We start from the raw sequence: 19,884 nt of genomic DNA on the forward strand, positions 1-19,884 counted from the left end.
GGGGGTACAGTTAGTGAGTAATCGTGCAGTATCGAGGTGATGTTGCAGTGTGGGTTGGGACAGATAAGATGCATGGAATATACATGCTCAAAGGCCACTTTAAATGGTCTCACCGATGCGACATACGTCACGTGAATAGCTCTTGACAAGCTAAACACGACCTGTTTAGGCAATTGCTTGGCCACAAAGCTGTTCGATCCCTAAAGTCCAGTTTAAATCTGACTCGAAGAAAGGGTTTCAATCCGGGATTGATTCCGGCGGAACAGATCACGGTGACAAGTTCGAAGTCGGTGCGATCGATCGGAGTCAACAAGTCGAGATATGATGCAAACTTCAAAAGCAAAACAAAAAGGTCGGTTTTTAGTGCTCACCTCACTTCTCACACGCAATGTTGGAAAGAGTATATCAATGACAGCTCTGAGTCCCGCCATACGACTCGCAGCGTTTTGTCATAGGCCAGTACCCCCTTGACCCAGAGAAAGCTTGAGCGACCCCGGAGTTGACTCCGACTCCGCGCGGAGTGAGGCACCAGTCCACCCACAAGCGGTCTGTCACGCCCGGCATGCTTGCATCTGCTGCTGGGTCAGCAGCCACCGACGGCGGCTCTGCGGGAACAGAGCGCACTCCTAGCAGGCCCCGACACTGACCGATGTCTGCCGGCAGCGGCGCCCCGCCCAGTGCCGTCCGGTGCAGCCCGGTCCTGTCAGACACTACTGTGTCTGGCCGGCACACTAACACAGCCGGCGGCACACTGGCACAGCTGGTGGCAGGCACACTGGCCGGCACACTGGCACAGCCGGCGGCACCCTGGCACAGCTGGTGGCAGGCACACTGGCCGGCACACTAGCACAGCCGGCAGCACAACTACCGGGAGTCACCAGTACGGCTGAGTGTTACGACAGGCATGACTGGCTGTCACGCAGGCCGCCAGAGCTTGGTGACGCTGCCGTGGGAGCGGAGCATCACCACCAGACAGCCATCCAGACAGCCGCTTCCGACAGCCGGGCAAGTGGCGCCGCCTGACGTGTTAGCACGGCGTTCGGCCGGGCCGGCCTGACGTCTCGACTGGCACAGCTGAGCGCCACATCCGTCACACAGGGGCGTCACAGTCGATGCCGCAGCGGGGAGGCGGGGCCGACTGGCAGAGCTGGGACAGCGGACGTCACGTTCCGGCGTCACTGATGCATACAGAGAGGCGGGCGGCTCTGGATCGCCGAGACAGCCCGTCCGCCCCGCCCCTGCCCCAAGCCAACCATGCACGGGAGGTGCTAGGATTAGGGATGCGCGCCAGGGACCCTCGCCCGGCGTGCGTGTGGCGGCGCGAGCGCGTCTGCAAAGATCGATGCCGCCGTCAGTTGCAAACGTCTCCGTCTCCTCTGTGGTGCCCAGGGGCTCACTGTCGGGGCCGCTGGACCTGCAGTCTCGGACGCTGCGCAGCTGGCAGCAGGCGCCGAGAGTCGCCGAGAGTCGCCGGGTACGCGGCTGGGACAGGTGCCGTGTTCAGCCCGGGTCACCCTGGCAACAGGAGAGGGGGCGGCACGGCGGCCCGACCGCCCGCCCACGGCGCGTGACCGCGCCAGGTGAGCCTGTCCAGCGGCCGGGGCCACCCCGGGAGGAAGGGGGGGGGGGGGGGGGGGCGGCCAGCTGAGCCGGCGCCAGGGGGCGCTCGCTGCGACAGAACACCGCCCAGCGGGTCGGAGCACGGCCTTCCGTTCGCTCACGTCGGCCTTGGCGGTACGCCGCGGGCCGTCCAGACACGTACAGGACGGCGCGGACGTCGCGGCAGACGGCGAATGCCCTCCCCTCTCCCCCGCGGCGGAGCGGAGCGACCTGAGAGGCGACGCAGCCGGCCGCTCGCAGCCAACTCACGGAGACGCGGGCCGAGCGGCGCGCATCCGAACGGCCGGCTCAGCTCCTACTCAGGGTATCAACAGCGGCCGGCGCGCGGCGCTCAGCTGACGCGGCTCCCAACATGGGCTCGGCCGGTCTCCCGATGCCGCTGTTTGTTTGGCCGGCCGAGCCGCCACTTCCCGACTGGTCCGATGAACAAAGGGACTGGTCGCGCCGTGCAGACGGCGCCGGGGGCGCTTGACGCGACTCGGCGATTTGGGCGATGGGGTGGGGAGAGAGCGGCTACGCGCCGACGTCGAGGGGCGGAGCAATGCGGGCGAACTGTCTGCGCTTGGGAACCGAGTCACGGTCCGTATTGGATGCCTAGCTTGTGTTCCCTACTTGGCAGTAGCGAGGCGATACAATTTGATGGAGTGGGCATGGCAGACTGAAAGTTGGACATTGCTCTTTCCGCCAACAGCGCAGAGTACGCTTGTATTGAATAACGCATCGTATAAAGTAACGAGCACCTGCTAACATTCCCTTTCTGTAGGAAAATGCACCGGCCTAATACATTTTTTATCAATAACGCCGATATCCGCAAAATCTGATTTCACCTCGTGCTTTTCGTAGCCACAAATAACCGAGTCTTGAACGTCCCTATTCGATGAGAATTGAAACCGCTGTTATGCCCCATTCGGCGAGGAGAGCAGCAGCAACAAACCGCACTATATGACCGAAGCACTGGCGGCATCTTGTGTGACAACAAACGTGCGTACGTGAGAAGCGTAGACAATGCCCAACGACGAAGAACGCGTCGGGGGGCCAACGCCACTGGTCAGCCGCTGTCCACCGGGCGAGTCAGTGCCGCGGTCATCCGCTGTCCACGGCAGGCCAGTGCGCTGGTCAGCCGCTGGCCGCCGGGCGGACTAGCGCGCTGGTCAGCCGCTGTCCACCGGGCGAGTCAGTGCCGCTGGTCACCGCTGCCACCGGGCGGGCCAGCGCCGCTGGTCAGCCGCTGTACCGGGCGGCCAGTGCCGCTGGTCAGCCGCTGGCCGCCGGGCGGACAGCCGCTGGTCAGCCGCTGTCCACCGGGCGGCCAGCGCCGCTGGTCAGCCGCTGGCCACCGGGCGGGCCAGCGCCGCTGGTCAGCCGCTGGCCACCGGGCGGGCCAGCGTGGTCAGCCGCTGCCGGGGGCAGGCCGCGCTGGTCAGCCGCTGTCCACCGGGCAGGCCAGCGCCGCTGGTCAGCCGCTGGCCACCGGACGGGCCAGTGCCGCTGGTCAGCCGCTGGCCACCGGGCGGACTAGCGCCGCTGGTCAGCCACTGGCCACCGGGCGGGTCAGCGCCGCTGGTCAGCCGCTGGCCACCCCGCGGCACATCATCATGCCGTTTCACAAAGCCAGGCAAACGAGCAAAGTGCCTGCTGGCGAGGTAGTGCGCAAAACACACACCTTGCCGCACCGTCACTTCCTGAAGTAGCACGCAGCACCAGGTTAGCAACAGACCCGCTGCCACTGACCGCGGAACGGCTAGCGCAACACAGAAACAGCGGGTAACACTTAGCCTCGATGGGCGATGGTGAGATGAAATTGATGAGCAGCAACACAAACACTGTCCCGGTTAATAGATTGGTCGCTACTGTGACAACAAAGCGTGGAAAGCTGGGAAAGCGTGCACCGCAAGCTGAGGGTGTCGCAGTGTTTTCACACGACGAACGCAGAGAGCGAGGTCGAGATGAATATAGCGAGACTTCAAGGGCTTCTAAATGGGCAACGGCAAAAACGTAATGGACGTTGCAGACTATCAAAACAGACCTGAATATGCGGTTAAGAACGGTCCACCGCGCTGAGAAAAGGAGCCTTGTCGCTTTAAAAACAAACGTCCGGGAGCAAAAAACAAAAACCGCCGGCGGCTATTCACCGCAACACGGGCTCGGAGGCCCGCTGGGTTTTTGCGCAGGGCCGCGCATTCGCTGACACAGGGGATTAGTTAGGTGGCAAAAACACAACGAGGCGTAGTGTTTCACGGCGGCACGCCGCCTGAGGCCGCATTTCTGCCGTCCATCAGAGCCGCCGGCGCTGACCGGGCGGGATTTAATGCGGACCCCCTCCCCTCCCCTTCGTTCCATGGTGGGTATTTAACGGGTATCTAGCTATCCCATGCATCCACCAACCATCCAGTCGTGTGGAGGGGTGAGATGCAGATTGTCGGTGGGCCTTGACATCGCACTCATCTGCTGAAGGTATATGGCGTCACCCGCCTCTCACCCCAACAGGAAGGGCGGAATCCGCGGAGAATCGAACCCCGTACCTCTGGTTTCCAAGACTTACAGTGGTTAACGAGGTGCGGACCTGTGCTTTATTTCGCATCAGTCCAAATCACCAAATTACCGCTTGAGTTAGGAATCGAGCCGATAGAGTCGACTCCCGTTAAGACAGTTTGGGAGATAGCACGTTTTATGGGCTTCACTGACGCCTATTGGGACTTTTATTTCGATAACAGATGCATCGGACTATGTCGTACGGTGCACATGTGTGCTGTATGACGGAGAACATAGCCGGCATCATCTATAGACTGCACTGGAGTCAAGGAAGAATCTGGTCAAATTCATCTGTCACGACAGTGATGAAAGCCTATTCACCTGTCTCCCTTTCCAATTTGCTACCCGTTTAGTTGTCCGCCTCCGTTCAGTCGTTGGCATGGTGTATCTTAGCAGAAGCCAATGATAATCCACTAAGATCTGCCGCTATGATCCGATTACCGACACCGGGCATGCCTCGCCCACAGAGCGGTGTCCATTGCTGCCCGCCGCTCACCTGTTTCGTTGATGGAGAAGTGTCCGACGCCGCTGCCGCCGCGGATCGAGTAGGTCAGGTCGGAGTTGGGGCCGACCGGGTCGGCGTCGGTGGCGCGCACGGCCAACACGAACGTGCCCGGCGGCCGGCCCTCCAGCACAGAGCCGCGCACCGCCACGGCGCCGCCGAACGACGGCGCGAAGTAGTTCTCGTTCACGTCCACCACCTGGACGACCAGGTAGGCGACGGCCGAGAGCGGCGGCGAGCCGTCGTCGCGCGCCTCCACCGTCACGTTGTAGATCTGGCGCTGCTCGAAGTCGAGCGGCTCCAGCAGTCGGACGGCGCCAGAGTTGCGGTCCACACCGAACCGGCCGTGGCCGCCGGCCGTCACCTGGTACGAGACGGGCTCGGCGGCGCCCGGCCGGTCTGGGTCCACGGCGTCCAGCGTCACCAGCACGGCGCCCACCGGCAGGTCCTCGCTGGCGCGCACCTGATACAGCGGCCGCGAGAAGCGCGGCGCGTTGTCGTTCACGTCCAGCACGTCCACGTGCACGACGGCGTGCGAGACGAGTGGCCGCGAGGCCGAGCCGTCGCGGGCGGCCACGCGCAGCCGGTAGCTGCTCTGGCGCTCGCGGTTCAGCGCACGCACCTGGCTCAGCAGGCCGGTGTGCTGGTCCACGGCGAAGTCGGCCGTGTCCGTCAACAGCTCGAACGAGACGCGCCCGTTGGCTCCCTCGTCCGGGTCCGAGGCGTTCAGGCGCACCACCGGCTGGCCGGCCGGCCGCGTCTCCGGGTAGAAGAACGTGAACGACGAGCGCTCAAGGCGCGGCGCGTTGTCGTTCACATCCAGCACGTGCACGACGAGCATGAGGCTGGCGCAGAGCTGCGGCCGGCCGCGATCGCACGCCGTCACGTTCAGCCGGTAGAGGGCGGTGCGCTCGCGGTCCAGCCGGCAGGCCACGCTCACGTTGCCGCTGTCCATGTCGATGCTGAACGCCGAGTCGTCGTCACCGTCAGCGATGGCGAACACCAGCAGGCCGTTGAAGCCGAGGTCCTTGTCGTGGCCGATCACGGTGGTCAGGTGGGTGCCGAGCGGCGCCGCCTCGCTCACCTCCAGCTCGCCGGCCGGCTCGGCAGACAGCTGCGGCCGGTGGTAGTTGGTGCCGTACCGGCTGGACGACACCACCGTGAACGGGTCGCGCGGCCGGTTGTTCTGCTCGGCCGTGGCCAGCAGCCGGCGGTAGCGGCCGGCCACGCCCGTGTCCTTGCACTCAAGCCGCACGCTGGCGCCGCCGAGCACTCGCTCGCCGCCGCCCACCAGCTGCAGCCGCAGCCGCGTCTCGTCCGAGAAGTGCTGGCCGTCGTTGGCCATCACGCCCAGCCGCCGCTCGTCGCTGGCCAGGTCAGCCAGGTCGCAGTTGACCCGCAGCGAACCCAGCCGCTCGTCCAGCCGGAAGCAGCCGTCCTCGTTGCCCGACACCAGCCGGTAGCTGACCACGGCGCCCTCATCGAAGTCGATGGCTGACAGCACCATGATCTCGGTGCCGACGGCGGCGCGCCGCGACAGCCGGCCGTGGCAGTCGACCTTTTCGAACTGCGGCCGGTTGTCATTGACGTTGCGCAGGCGTACCGTCACCGTCGTCTCCGTCTGCCAGCGGTACGGCTTGCCCCAGTCGGAGACGCGCACGCGCAGCACGTACTGGCGCCGCTGCGTCTCGTAGTCGAGCATCTCCGAAGTGGTGATGGTGCCGTCAAAGTGGTTGATGACGAATGGCACCGGCTCCGTGTTGGCGATCGAGTACGAGAGGAAGGCGTTCTCGCTCTGGTCGGCGTCCTCGGCCGTCACGCGCGTCACGTAGTGCTCGGCCGGCTCGTTCTCGTCCACGGCCGCCTGCGTGTTGGGCGTGCCGAAGCGCGGCGCGTTGTCGTTCTCGTCGAGCACGGTGACGGTGACACGGGCTGAGCCCTGGCGCTGCCGGCCGCCGTGGCCCTGGTCCAGCGCCGACACCGTCAGCGCGTAGAACGCCTTCGTCTCGGCGTCCAGCGGCCGCGCCAGCCACAGCAGGCCGGTGGCGGCGTTGATGGCGAACTCGCCGCCCTCGTTGCCGGCCGCTATGGCGTAGCGCACCTGGGCGTTGACACCGTGGTCCGAGTCGCTGGCGCGCAGCCGCACCAGGGCCGTGTGCGCCAGCGCCGTCTCGCGCACCGTCACGTCGTACACCTCGCGCGTGAACGCCGGCGCGTGGTCGTTGAAGTCCATCACGCGCACGCGCACCGACAGGAATGAAGAGCGCGGTGGCGTACCGCGGTCGGTGGCGTTCAGCGTCAGGTTGAAGCCGTAGGGCGCGCTCTCGCGGTCCAGCGGGTCGGCCACGCCCACCAGGAACTCGCCGGCGGTCGTGCCGGACAGCACGCGGAACCGCCGCTCCGGGTCGCCGTCCACGATGCGCACGCCCTCCACCTGGCCGTGCACGCCCTCGTCGCGGTCGATGACGTGCACGATGGCGTACACGTCCATGCTGGAGTGTTCAACCACCTCGGCCAGGTGCGTCACGTGCATCACCGGGTCAAACAGGTTGACGGGCCGCACGCGCACGCGCAGCCGCGCCAGGCCCGGCACGTCCATGTCGTTGAGGCCGCGGTCACGAGCCACGGCCGTCAGCTGGAACTCGGGCCGTTGCCGGTGGCTGAGCCGGCGCGCCAGCGTCACGCGGCCAGAGCTGGGCTCGATGGCGAAGTGCGGCTCCGACTCCAGCAGGCTGTAGTACACCTGGCCGTTGATGCCCTCGTCGGCGTCGTCGGCATGCAGCTGCGTCACCAGGCCGTGCACCGGCAGGTCCTCGGCCACCTCCACGTCGTACTCGGCCGCGTCGAACCACGGGTTCAGGTCGTTCCTGTCCAGCACGCGCACGCGTACCTCGGCGAAGGCCGGCGACCGGCCGTAGCGGCGCCGGCCGCGCTCCACCGCGCGCACCTTCAGGCGAAACTCGGCCTGCCGTTCGCGGTTCAGCACGTCCGCGTGCCCGGTGCGCGTACGCACGCGCAGGAAGCAGAAGTCACCGACCGTCTGCTGCTGCGCCTTGAAGAAGCCGTCCGGGTCGCCGCCGACGATCTTGTAGCGGATGTCGGCGCCGGCCAGCTCGGGCCGCAGCCGGACACCCATCGGACCGGCGCTCACCACGTACTCCTTGCCCACGTTGTTCTCGTAGATGGAGGCGTTGTAGAGGGCGCTGGTAAAGCTGAACCGTGGCTCCGACCTGCCGCCGGCGGCGGCGACGGCCCGACCAGACGTCAGCAGACACAGGGCGGCCGGCAGCAGCAAGGGCGCCAGCCGGGGGCGCCGCCGCCGGGCGCCAGACGAGGGCGCCATGTCGCCGGCAGCCGGCGGTCACTCTGCACTGCCTGCGGCACACGAGGGCGGAGCGTGAGCGTGCGGTACCGGCCGTGACCGTCCGCAACCCTCCCCACACGGCTTCCGCACGCCGACTGAGCGGCCCGGCCGGCGGAGCCGAGAGGCCGGCCGGCCGGGCAGGGGGCGCGGCCGGCGGCCGGCGCCGTAACCAGCGTACGCCGCCGCCGCCGCGCCGGCAGCCGGTATGCCACGGCGGCAGCGCGGAGGGATGAGCTGCGTTTGTATATAATGGCACGGCTCAGGCTACAGTTACCCACATAGCAGGCGTGGTCCGTCTGTTTATGGTGACTGTGCACCAGTGAGTGAGCCCGTCACATGGGTGCGGGAGCTGAGGAGGCTGGAGGATGGGAAGGCATCGCTGTGTGCAGGCCGACGACTGAGCACGGCTTTGCGAAGGCTCGTGTCAGAAGTTTGTAACGGTGCTGGGATAATGTCAACAGCAAACCGAGGCATGCAAAAAACATTCAGACTGAGAGTTCCGAAATGCGACATTCATCTCTGTGACGAAGCTGAAGCTGACAGAATGTTTTTGTGCACATAGCGTGAAATGACGCGAACGGATTTTTCTGGATGCACTCTTGAGCATGTTTTCTTTGAATTGTCGCGCCATAATCCACACAATCCAAGTGGTGATGTCAAATAATGCATGGTGGAATCCAAGTGGTTGGAGGACTGAAGAGTCGTACCGAACCGCAACTGTGCAACGAATATCGCATGGTTCGAATTGTTGCGAGAACCCTAAAATCGCGGCTGCAGCGCAGAGAACTCCACATCATAGCTGTTAAGTCAAAACTGGGTCATGTTGAAAAGAGTAAATTACTCTCCTGCCGCGATACCAGTCACTTAGATACAAAGTCCAGCAGGCCGTCTTGCAGGAATAAATAGCAATATAGTCCAGCCATGAGGCTCACAAGGCCACCACAGGGATGGGCTTTCATCACAGATCCGAAGAGTAAACGTATCACAGCCTATGTAATGAAGTGCCCGATAGGTCAGGTAGTCACGTGCTTCAGAATTGTTTGCGTCTAGAGTTTCCTATTTGGATGTCTGACAAGCACCTTATTCTTGTGACAGCTTACCTCGTGACACGTCATGACTATTAGAACGGTAGGTGCTTGCCGGCGTTTTTTTTTCGAGAACGTCTCTCAGTCAGCATGGCGTGGAGGAATTGCTCGATCGAATCGAAGAAGTACTCGAACTTCGATCGATGCGCTTGAGTTGTTACAGAAACCACGCCTGCCATAGCAAACAGTTCATCTCCCAAACAATAACGATGCATGGTCTAAATATTTGACCACCACACGTTCCGTGCCAAGTTGCGGTCGATACCACGACTTTGGATGTTTCCATACAGCGGCGTAGCCGGGCTTTGCCCGGGAGGGAGCTACATGGGGCCGCAGCGGTCCTATCAGCCAAATAGGTCTAATTTTATGTTATCCGTAATACCTTTTCGTGCTCGGGATCCCACGTTGATGCCTCGAGAGTCCGCTTTTTAAGTCTCAAAGGTCTTTTCGGTTCCAAAAGTACTGTCCAAATACAAGAGGCGGGGGAGAGGAAGGGGGGGGGGGCGGGGGCACAAAATGCCGGAGCGCGAGCTAATGCCTGACAAAATGCTTAAGTTATGTTGGATTTAACTGCAATATGTTCACTGCCTGACCTCCATATCACCTTCAGCAACCATGCACCCACGCTGGCAACTACGCAAATGGCATGACTCAGGACAGCGGTCTCACCGGCCTGTAAAACAGCACCAGACAGTGACCAGCCATGACTCAAGGTGACACGGTGACCTATCTGTGACATGCGATTCGGTCACCCGGCCCTGGCGTGTGACGCAGTGGTCGGTGCGCGACACATATGTGATGCAGTAACCAACCGTAGTAATAAGTGACCTAACCAAGGCACACGGAGCAGTGGCCAGCCTGTGGCATGGGATGACAGCGATCGGGCCGAGCAGTGACGGACGGTGACGTGACGGTGATGCACGTGACGGTGACCGGACTGGCACACCACGCGACAGTGACGCGGCGGCGACGCTGTGTGACGCAGAGGCCGAACCGTGACCAACATCACTCGGAGATGATGGCCAGGCCGAGACACACTGTGACACCCTAACCCGATGAGGTCACAATGCACAGCAACACCCGGTCTGGTATTCAATATAACGCCATGGCCGGACAGTGTGTGCCATTGGGCTTTACGACGTGCTCAGTTGCTGAGCCTGTGTGGCGTCGCCTGCCGCTCACCCTGGCAGGAAGGGCGAATTCCGCAAGGAAGCCTCTAGTTTATCATGGACGCGGAGTTAAACTACTGCACTATCGGTTCCCCGATGTGACCCGATAGGACCGTGGCATGAGGTGACCCGGTGATAAGCCAGCGTTACTATGTAAGCCAACGACCGGAATGCGGCACACTGTGACGCAGTGACGGCACTGCCAGCCTGTGACGCGGGGTTGAGCAGCAGGCCGTCCGCGCGGCTCGTAGCAGGCAGCGGCGCGCCTCTCAGCAACACGGCCTCTGTGCTTGGTGTGTTTAGATTACGCCCGTACTTATGGTCGAGCCCATCCACATCCCGTGTTTACGCACCGCTCATGTTTAACTGCGGCCTCTAACCGCAGGCAGCAAAAACAGCTTAACTCAGCTGGTCTTGGGTTAGCGAACTCCAAAAGGAATCTATTCCGCGAATATCGCTTTCCTGCCACTCGACTACAAACTCATCACCGTATTCCGAAAGTAGGGGTAAGAATTTCAGCAGGACAATGTCCGCATGCTAGCTTTTGACGAAGCGCGGAAAGAACCTGGGCTCTCAGTTGCCTGCCCGAGTGCCAACACATCGTGCCGTCCCAGGACTTGAGCTCTCAGCTGCCTGCCGGTACACCAACACACCATGCCATCCCGGGACCTGGGCTCTCAGCTGCCCATCGGAGCGACAGTACACCAAGCCGTCCCGGGACCCGGGCTCTCAGCTGCCTATCAGTGCGCCAATCGTACCACGCCATACCGGGACCCGGGCTCTCAGCTGCCCGTCGGTGTTACAACACACCACGCCGTCCCGGGACCTGGGCTCTCAGCTGCCTGCCTGCGCGCCCACACGCCGCGCCATCCCGGCATTCACCGTCGTGGCGCCACCGCCGCGGCCCGGCCCGCTCGTGCGCGCGTCCGCTTGGACCAGGCCAGGGACGATGTTGCCCTACCGGGGCGGCGTTGCCAGCGCAGGGGTGAATCCGCCGCCGGCGGCGGCAGCGACGGCACCGAACAGGCGGCCACACACGGACACTGCCGGTGCGGCGTGCCGAGCGGCCCCCCAAATGCCAGGCTCGCGTGGGTTCTGGCTAGCGGGCGGCCCGAGACAATGCCACCGAGGGCTCCAGAGTTAATCGACGATATGCAAAGCTGAACAGCGGCCATGGGCGGCCAGCGCCGATGCAGCACTCCAGACCTGTTCTTGGAAGAAACGGAGCGCAGATGTCCTGGGTGCACCGCATTGGCTGACACCAGGAAGAAGACAGTCCGCGAGGTGTCACCTGTCCGGCGGCCCCCAAGCCACTGGCGTCGGCTCGGATACCGCTGCCAGCCCACGGCGGGAACGATGGAGGCAGGGCGAGAGTAGCCGACTGCGTCACGGGCAAGTTCATAGAGTTCACAGCTGATCTGGCGGTGCGCGATCGAGGACGATAGCCAGCGAAGGTGGCACGCTTGGGAGCAACATCTTTCGTCTCTGTCCTTCGTTCGGTTCTGAGCTGCCTCTGGATCACTCATGCAACGTCGCGCCGGCGCTTGGCAACGGCTGCAACGACGCCAGGATGCCACCAGAGCGCTTGTCTCATGACTGCGGCGCGAGAGTGATAGAAAGGCTAAGCACTTGTATTGTGACTTAAAGGTCGGAGGGACGAGACTAACATATCAGAATGGTTCGGTTTCTCACACGCAATCAGCGTTGTGGAGTTGCGACTCTCAGGGGCAAAGCAATCACCCAAACACAGTTCAACCATAAGTCTGGCCGAGTGCCCAAACACGCCAAGCTAATGCCCTGTCTACATGATGAACGCTTAAACGATCCATTGTACCATCTGACTTTGGTCTTTTCCGGGCGGATCCAACTCGCCGTCCTAAAAGGGGCGGCGACACTGGAGCGGACGGCAGCGGGCGCCCGCCACGTCGGCGACGCCACCGGAGCCCGGCACGCCCGGCGCTCCGGGCACCTGACCCGCCCCGCCGGCCGGCCACTGCCGCCGGGCCATTATAGTGACCGGAGACGGGGGCGGCCCGGCGTCCAGACGCGGGCGACGTCCGGCGGCGCGGCGCCCCGCCCCGACCGGCGGCCCGGCGGCGACGGCTGGCCTCGCCCCCGCACCATCAGTGGGAGTGAGGAGCGGGCCGTGACGGGGCCAGTGGGAGTGAGGAGCGGGCCGTGACGGCACGGGCCAGCTGACAACAGCCCCGGCTCTGCACGGACCAGACACATTTCCGCATGCTGAATGGGAAGGAGCTCGGAACTTGGCAAGCGGGGTGGCACATCACTGAGCCGGACGTGGCCATCACTGGCGGACAACTGAGACGGGCGAAGAGGTCACATAGACGACGCCCCAATCTGCCCATCGCGAGCGCCAACAGCGCATGCATCTGTCCCTTCCACTAAGGCCCGGAGGCCCGCGGTGGGCGCCGGAAAACGCCCGCCGAGACAGCGGCGCCAGTGCGGCGGGACGGAAGCGCCGACACTCGGCAAACACGGCCGCGCCCGGCGTCCGACAAAGGGCACGCCGCGTGCCCTGTTTGCACCGTCTCGGACTCGGCGACGGCGGGTACGGCGCCGGCACGCGGCGGTCGGGGGCGGCGCCGCGGATAGGACTTCGCTGACGCCGCGTCGGTCGGCCGGCCCGCGGACTCGCCAGAAACCGGTCCTGGCGTTACACGCTGCGGACTCGTGCCCGACTGCCGGCAGCGCCCGAGTAGGCTGCGGGCGCAGTCGTCCTGATCACCCCACTCCGCTGGCAGCCTGATCACTCCACTCCGCTGGCAGCCTGATCACTCCACTCCGCTGTCAGCGTGATCACTCGCCTTTGGAGTTAATCGGATCATTTGACACCGGAGTCACACTGATATTCGACTCGGAAGTCAGCCTGCTTTCACGACTCAAGAGTCAATTAGGTTGCCGTTAAGGTGAAATCGATTCCACAAATGCATTTAAGGAAGCTTTTTGTGTATGGGCACCTGCTGGCAGGATTGAGCCAATTGTAATAACTGGAATAACTCCGGCTCCCTTCAGATGTAGACATTAGCCCCGTATTATGTATATTTGTTAATATTAACAAAATATATACGCCTGCCTTCCGATCCACCCACCCGTGGCGGGGTGGGTTCGAGTCGCTTTAGGGAGCTCGTTATTTGCCCTTGACAGGTATGGCCTGCGGCCAGTGGCGGCGGTCGCGCTGAAGGTCAGTTGACGTCAGAGGGCAGGATGGACCGTGCCGAGCGTTGCAGCACGTTAGGCTTTCGTCACCAAATTCTGCCGTTGACATGAAATTGCGCGATCGGGTGGTAGGGATCAGGGCTCACACAAGCATTGCTTAGCGTGAGCTCTGATCCCAGGGATCCATCCATTCAAATGGTTCGGATCAAATCCTTACAAAAAAATAGTAGCATTAAGTGCCATTATTATAACAGCCTGTAAGGGCAATAATTGAGCCGGCGAACACTTGTGGCTCGTCGCGTTGTCAAAATCTAGAAATGCATACGTTTGTGCATTCCGCAAAGTGCTGTATGGTCCGCAACACTCGCATTAGATTGTATCCATTAAAATATATTTCGGAGTTCAAGCACGCCTGCTCGAGTATTGGAGTTGGCAGCGAATAAGAAATGTATTGCTTTCCTTGCAGTTAGAGCCTGCATCAGCAAAACAAGCTGCTAGGTGGAGCAGAAATAAAAAAAATAGAGGTGAAGTCGATTATAGAACGGCCATGCACACAGCTTCCGCTTACGTTCCAGCTCTGATTTATCTGATTCAGCCTCAGGCGAGCTACACGTCATGGCCGAGCCCCCGCAAATGTGTGGCTTGGATGCTTCAGCGGCGGCGAGTCACGCTCTCCGTCTCCAGTTCGGTGAGAGGCGTGCTCCGTCCCTCCCGCTCGAGACGCCCCTCTCGCTCGACACCTCTTCCGTCGCCCCCCCCCCCCCCCATGACAGCTCTCAACAGACACGCCGTGTCAGGTGGGCCGCGTCGGACAGCCACTCCCAGCGCTGCCCGCTGGTCGTTTACGACGCTGGGTGCTTTACAGCGCCGTTTTCGTGCTCGGCGCGTGACTTCTCGGCCGCGAGAGGCCGTATTTACCCCGCACCGCCGCCCGCGTGGTGCCCTTTGAAGCAGTCCGTCCGCGTCTCCTTTCGTCTCTGGAGCGTGAATGAGCGGCGAGAGGAGAGGAAACGTCAAAAGAGCCGAGCTGGTGGCAGGCCGGCGGCGGCCGCGCCGCAACGCTCTGGGTCGCAGCCACTTTATCAGTACTAATGGCCGACGACGAAAGCAGAGCAAACAGATCTGTCTAGTATGCGCTGGGCCCTTTCATCTAGACCGAGGCACTCACAATTACACTGAGTGAGCCCGGACAAGGCTGTAAAATACGTGTCCTGTATCTCAATAACGACGATTGCCAAGGGACTCGTCATATCTTACAGCTGGGCGGGGCGCGCGGTGAAACAACGCACTCGAGTCATCACGTCGGGCGGGCTCAGCAGTCTGAACGCCCAGCCGAAGTAGGCCATCTTCCCCGATAGAGGGCGCGGCACTCCCTTCTCCCGTGACTAATTATCACTGCCAGAATCGTCCGATCAAAAGATAGCGCGTTACCAAAACCGACCGCGAACAAAGAAATTAAATTAACGGCAATTCGTGAGAGGCGATAGATAGCTGTTTCGAGCCCACACACCTGTCCAAGCTGAAACAAATGGAGCAAGGGACGGCCTGAAATACGTGAAAGACGAGCCTGTTGAATGGATAGCACGTTTCCGTGCCCACGCATACACTGTCCTTACACACAAAAGCAGCCGATTATAACCCCAGCCGCCGTTCGACGCTTAGTACTCACGCAGACTCCTGTCAGCCTCAGCCAGAAAAGCGTCTAAATTCTGATCATCACGCTGATTCTGAAGAGGACTGACGTCGTGCGTGACTCCAAACCATTTCCGATATCGATCAGTAACCGAAGTAAAAATCTGCCCCACATCCCGCGTGAAAGCGGACCAATTTTACAGATATCCAGCGCGTTCGTCACATAGCACCTGCACCCATCCAAGTACCGCAGGTAACAGATACCGGTGAAACAATGTGACAACTGTTTGCCCGGATTGGGCGGCTGGTCATTAGAAATCACATCTTCAGCTTCCGAGAGACCAATTTATGACATGCTATGAAATGCACCCACTAAACTTAGCCATGTTGGACCACAAAGGCTACACAGCCATCCAAGCCGCGTGGTCGATCGGCTCCGACTGTAGCTCTGCCCTGCTTGGTGCACGGTAAAGCGGGGGTCGGTGGCCGCGCCGTCACCAGCGCACCACCTGCCTCCCCTCGTGGCTGGCGAGGCGGCGCCGGGCTCACCTCCGGTTACGCCGGCACGTGAGCACACCAGCCCCGCGCTGGCCGGCGCGGGCCACGTGTGAGCCCGGCCACGGCACAGCGCCGGGCGACGCGGACCACGTGAGCCCGGCCACGGCACAGCGCCGCTCCGGAGTGGGTGGTGGCATCGGCCGCGGTTCTGAGCGACGGGCCCGGCTGTATACATTACGTCGACATTACCGCACACGGGACAGGCGAGTAGCGGCCTGTCCCGTGTGTGTGTGGCATCGGCATATCATGCCGCGATACTGTGCGACTTAAAGCACACCTGTGACAGAGCGCGTGCCGCCGGCAGAAAGCAGCAACCAGCAATGGCTAATTGACATGTCCCGTGAACAGAACAGAGCCCTGACACGACAGCTCACACGGATAACAGGCACGCCGCTAATGGTGGCCCTTGGCCTGGCACACCCCTGTCCCCGGTCCCAGGCGTCTGCATAGGGCGGTAGCGAATACGGCAGACTTGGTGGCGCCCGACCACTTAAAGCTCCAGCTTGCACCGAAACTGTATTTGAGCATGGGGTACAGTCATTGCTCCCGGCCTAACTTCTCCGCCAAAGTGAGTCTCAGGATGGCACAGACCTCTCCACAGCCTACATGGAACGGACACCGCCCGAGCGTCAGCCTCGCAGCACGCCCTCAAACCCCTCTCGCCCTTCCAAGCAGCGGGCGTCTGCAGGTCCCCCGACAGCCGCCGTAATGCGTGATGTGTGATCCCGAACACACTCCGCAGACGCACCGCCGTCTGCTATCCCGCCCGCAGTCGGGCACCTGGAGAGCCCAGCGCTCAGAAGGACGCACGACCGTCCGCCGAGCCGTCCGCCCCGCGCAGTCTGTCCCGTCACTCAGACGACCATTCCCCCTTCCCCAGGCGCGAGCCTTCCTTTGGTAACACCGGCCCCACCGGCGGCGGCGGCGGCGGCGCCCGGCCGCCCACGCCGGCGGCGCAGGCTGGCTGATCCGACGGCCGGCTCGTTGAGCCGTCGGACCGGCGCGGCTCACACCCCACCCGAAGCCCGCCCCGTTAGTCTCATTAGTTAATTGGCCCGGACGTGTCGCAAGGTGAGACGGGCGGCAGTTTTCCGGCATCGCTCGCCGCCGCGCTGTTTAGGTAATTTTTACGGGGCACTGGCAGCAACGGGCGGCGTGTTTGAAGCCGTCAGTGCGAGCGGCTGCAGCGGTGCGGGCGAAGGTTCGCTGATAATGCGATGCGTCCTGTCGGTTATGCACAATGGCAAGTGCACGCGAGTTGGCCCCGGGAAACAGCTGACCTCGGTGCGCGCGCTGAACTGGGACTTCAGTTGCGCAAAACGCGCTGCGGTGGGTCGGTTGCCTTCGGTCGGGACCATGACCATCACAGTGAGTATGGGGTTGCAGAGACGGTGCGCTTGATCACCCCGCTCACGTCTGATATTTTCTGCGTACTGAATAATGGTCCGAATTATCATCCCCGCGTGGTGCGTTCGATCTACGCAACGTTTCGGCCGGTTCACGCTCCTGCCGTCGTCGGGTGTTAATGAGTCCTGAAAAGGCTGGATGATGGCCGGCTCTCAGTCATGTACGCGTTATAACGCAAATTTTCTCCCCGGAACAGCCGGGATTCTATCTGGGATCTTCATGCTACGTGTCCAGCGCTGAACCACTGAGGCTGCTGGAAAGGGCCCGCCAACTCCACGAGAACTATCGAGCCCTGACGAGTACATGGCTGAAAGCCAAACACCATTCAGTCCTTGCGGTGGCGGTACCATTCTTAGCTTAGGTTAGCGGTACCATGGCTTAGCTTACCCCTGACAGCGGCCGGATAACTGACTGGCCGAAGCGTGTGTGCATACTGACACACTAGACGACGACGATATCCCGAACAATCTTTCCGTCTGTCATACTCACATTTTTAAAAAAAAAATGTTTTTATCAACCATTCCGTAAGCCCGTCTTATGCGTGTTGTGCATTGCGCGCCAGCGGCGCACAGTGCGGCGATCGTCAGCGATCATCGCCAACGGCTGCCCGTCCTGCCACCAGCCCGCGCTCTCGAAAATAACGGCACCCTTCCACCAGCCGAAGCCGACAGAGTGCAGAGGGACGGCTCTGGGCGCCGCAGAAAGCCAGGCCCCGAGGGATTAGTGGCCCCTGCGGCGACACTCGACAAAAACCTGGCCAGCGCTCACGGCGCCGGGCAGTCAGCAGGTAGTAAAACCATCAAGGACAGCAGCCCTGCACACCGGCAAAAATTACCTTCCGGCAATCTGTCTCGGGTGATTTACTCCACCATGACCCATGTGCGACCTCAAAACGCCGGTAGCCGGGCTGAGCTCGCGGCTTTGCCTAACGCTTGAGTCTCTTCGGTACGGCCATGAATGAGCTAATGGGGCAATTATGACCTTAGAGGATTTTGAGCATACCATCATGATCGCAGAATCTCGGCCCTTAAACTCCCATCAGGTAAGCTATCCAGCGTACGCCGAAGAAAACAAAGTTTGAAAGGCATCTGGCATTGCTGAACATTCTTAGTGCCTATGGATGCCGCTATCTGCACGAGTGTGTCTATTTCTGCAAGCGATTAATGGCAGGGACGCTCACGAAGAAGCCGCAGGAATCTACTTTGCAATCACGAATTCACTGTGGCGACCCTAGTCAGGCAAACAAAATTCTTACGCTTTTTCAGGTCTACAAAAATAGAACAGAAGCTGCGCGTCACGTGCAATCGTTCTGTTCGCCGCTACTTTGGCCGTTCCACTGGCCGTTCCGTTAGTCGTTCCGTTGGTCGTTCCGTTGGCCGTTCCAAGCCATCAAGAACTTGAGTTGTCCTGGAGGCGACATGTGGAACTCAAAGGCCGCCTCAGTTAATGATCACGCATGAGAATCGACCTCCACGATAAATCAGCAGCACTGATTTACCACCCAAGTGCAACCAGTCTCACCTTTTTGCTGCCATCGTCGTTGGAACAGCAAATGGCCGTCATCAGGACTGAACCATAGCCATCACAGCCAAACCTCTTGCCTTCCCACGGGTCTACAATGTTCAGCCTACGGGCACTGGACAGGATGAGTTCACCCGAAGACCTCGCTCGCGTCCGGGCCGCCCGTGAGCGCCGCGCGAGGAGGGTGATGTGAAATACTGCCCGCTGGTTCGACCGGGACAGGATGATGTGAAGTACTGCCCGGAAGTCTGCCCGGGACAGGGTGTGCGAAGTACCACCCGTCGCAGCAATGCTCCGGTGACCTGACCTGCCGAGCAGCTCAGCAGAGCACACCACACCGGGAGGTGGTCACGTCACGAGCTAGCCTGACCCGGACAGGGGTGGTGCGTCGCAGCACTGCTCCGGTGACCTGACCCGCCGAGCAGCTCAGCAGAGCACACCACACCGGGAGGTGGTCACGTCACGAGCTAGCCTGACCCGGACAGGGGCGGTGCGTCGCAGCACTGCTCCGGTGACCTAACCCGCCGAGCAGCTCAGCAGAGCACACCACACCGGGCGGTGGTCACGTCACGAGCCGACGGCCGGCCCGGCAGCACGTCACGAGCCAGCTTTTTGTGCGGGGGCGGGCTGACCGGTGAGCGCGCCGCACCGACGAGGGCATGACCTGTGGTTTGACCCGGGCCGGCCGGCGCGCTCCATACATCAGCGGCGCGGCCCGCCCGACCGGCCCGTCACGGCCCGACCGGACCGCGGTGATTAGTTCATTACGCGGCTGGCAGCACATTACGGCACCGGGCCAGGACAGATCGGCGTGAGAAACGCGTCGCGCCGGCCGCCTGTCAGCTGCGCGACTTTCCAGCGGGCGAGAGTCGTTAGCGGCCGGAATCGGTCGGCCGGGCAGTGCTCATGGCGGTCAATGGCCCGTCACATGCGCTTAGTCGGGCTGGGCCTCTGCCTGGGACATAGGCGCTGTCTGCCAACGGCGTGAGTGCTGTTGCAACATCGTGTCAGTGTACATCGCCTCTCATCTTTAAGCGATGGGAACAGCCGTTTATTGCTCATTATCTGACCCCACAGTGTACCCAGAGTGCGATGCCTGAGAGCAGGACGACAATGAAAATACACGACCATTTTACATATCATTCCAAAGTACCTTCTCCTGTCTCCTTGAATTTACAAGCGCTTGCTGCGACGACCGGCGTCGGAGTTGCCGACAGCGTGTTTCGGACAGTGACGAGCCCCGGCAGGCGCCACTCGCTCCAAATCCATCATTAGTATGCATGGCGAGCCCGTCGTGGACGATCAGCGCCGGCACTC

The 19,884-nt window shown here is 61.7% G+C and overlaps 1 protein-coding gene across 1 annotated transcript in view; it reads right to left on the bottom strand.

The window, feature by feature from the left end:
• The window catches only part of LOC119090031 (fat-like cadherin-related tumor suppressor homolog), a 68,107-nt gene that overhangs the window by 31,278 nt on the left and 16,945 nt on the right, over nt 1-19,884 (bottom strand). Inside the window, exon 2 of the mRNA XM_037212827.1 lies at nt 4,649-8,029. Within this exon, the coding sequence (XP_037068722.1) occupies nt 4,649-7,997 (3,349 nt within the window). The 5' untranslated portion in view covers nt 7,998-8,029. The remainder of the gene's footprint in view (nt 1-4,648; nt 8,030-19,884) is intronic.

This window comes from Pollicipes pollicipes, unplaced genomic scaffold (genome assembly GCF_011947565.3).
Source record: "Pollicipes pollicipes isolate AB1234 unplaced genomic scaffold, Ppol_2.1 Scaffold_3087;HRSCAF=3621_pilon_pilon_pilon, whole genome shotgun sequence".
Lineage (NCBI taxonomy): Eukaryota > Metazoa > Arthropoda > Thecostraca > Pollicipedomorpha > Pollicipedidae > Pollicipes > Pollicipes pollicipes.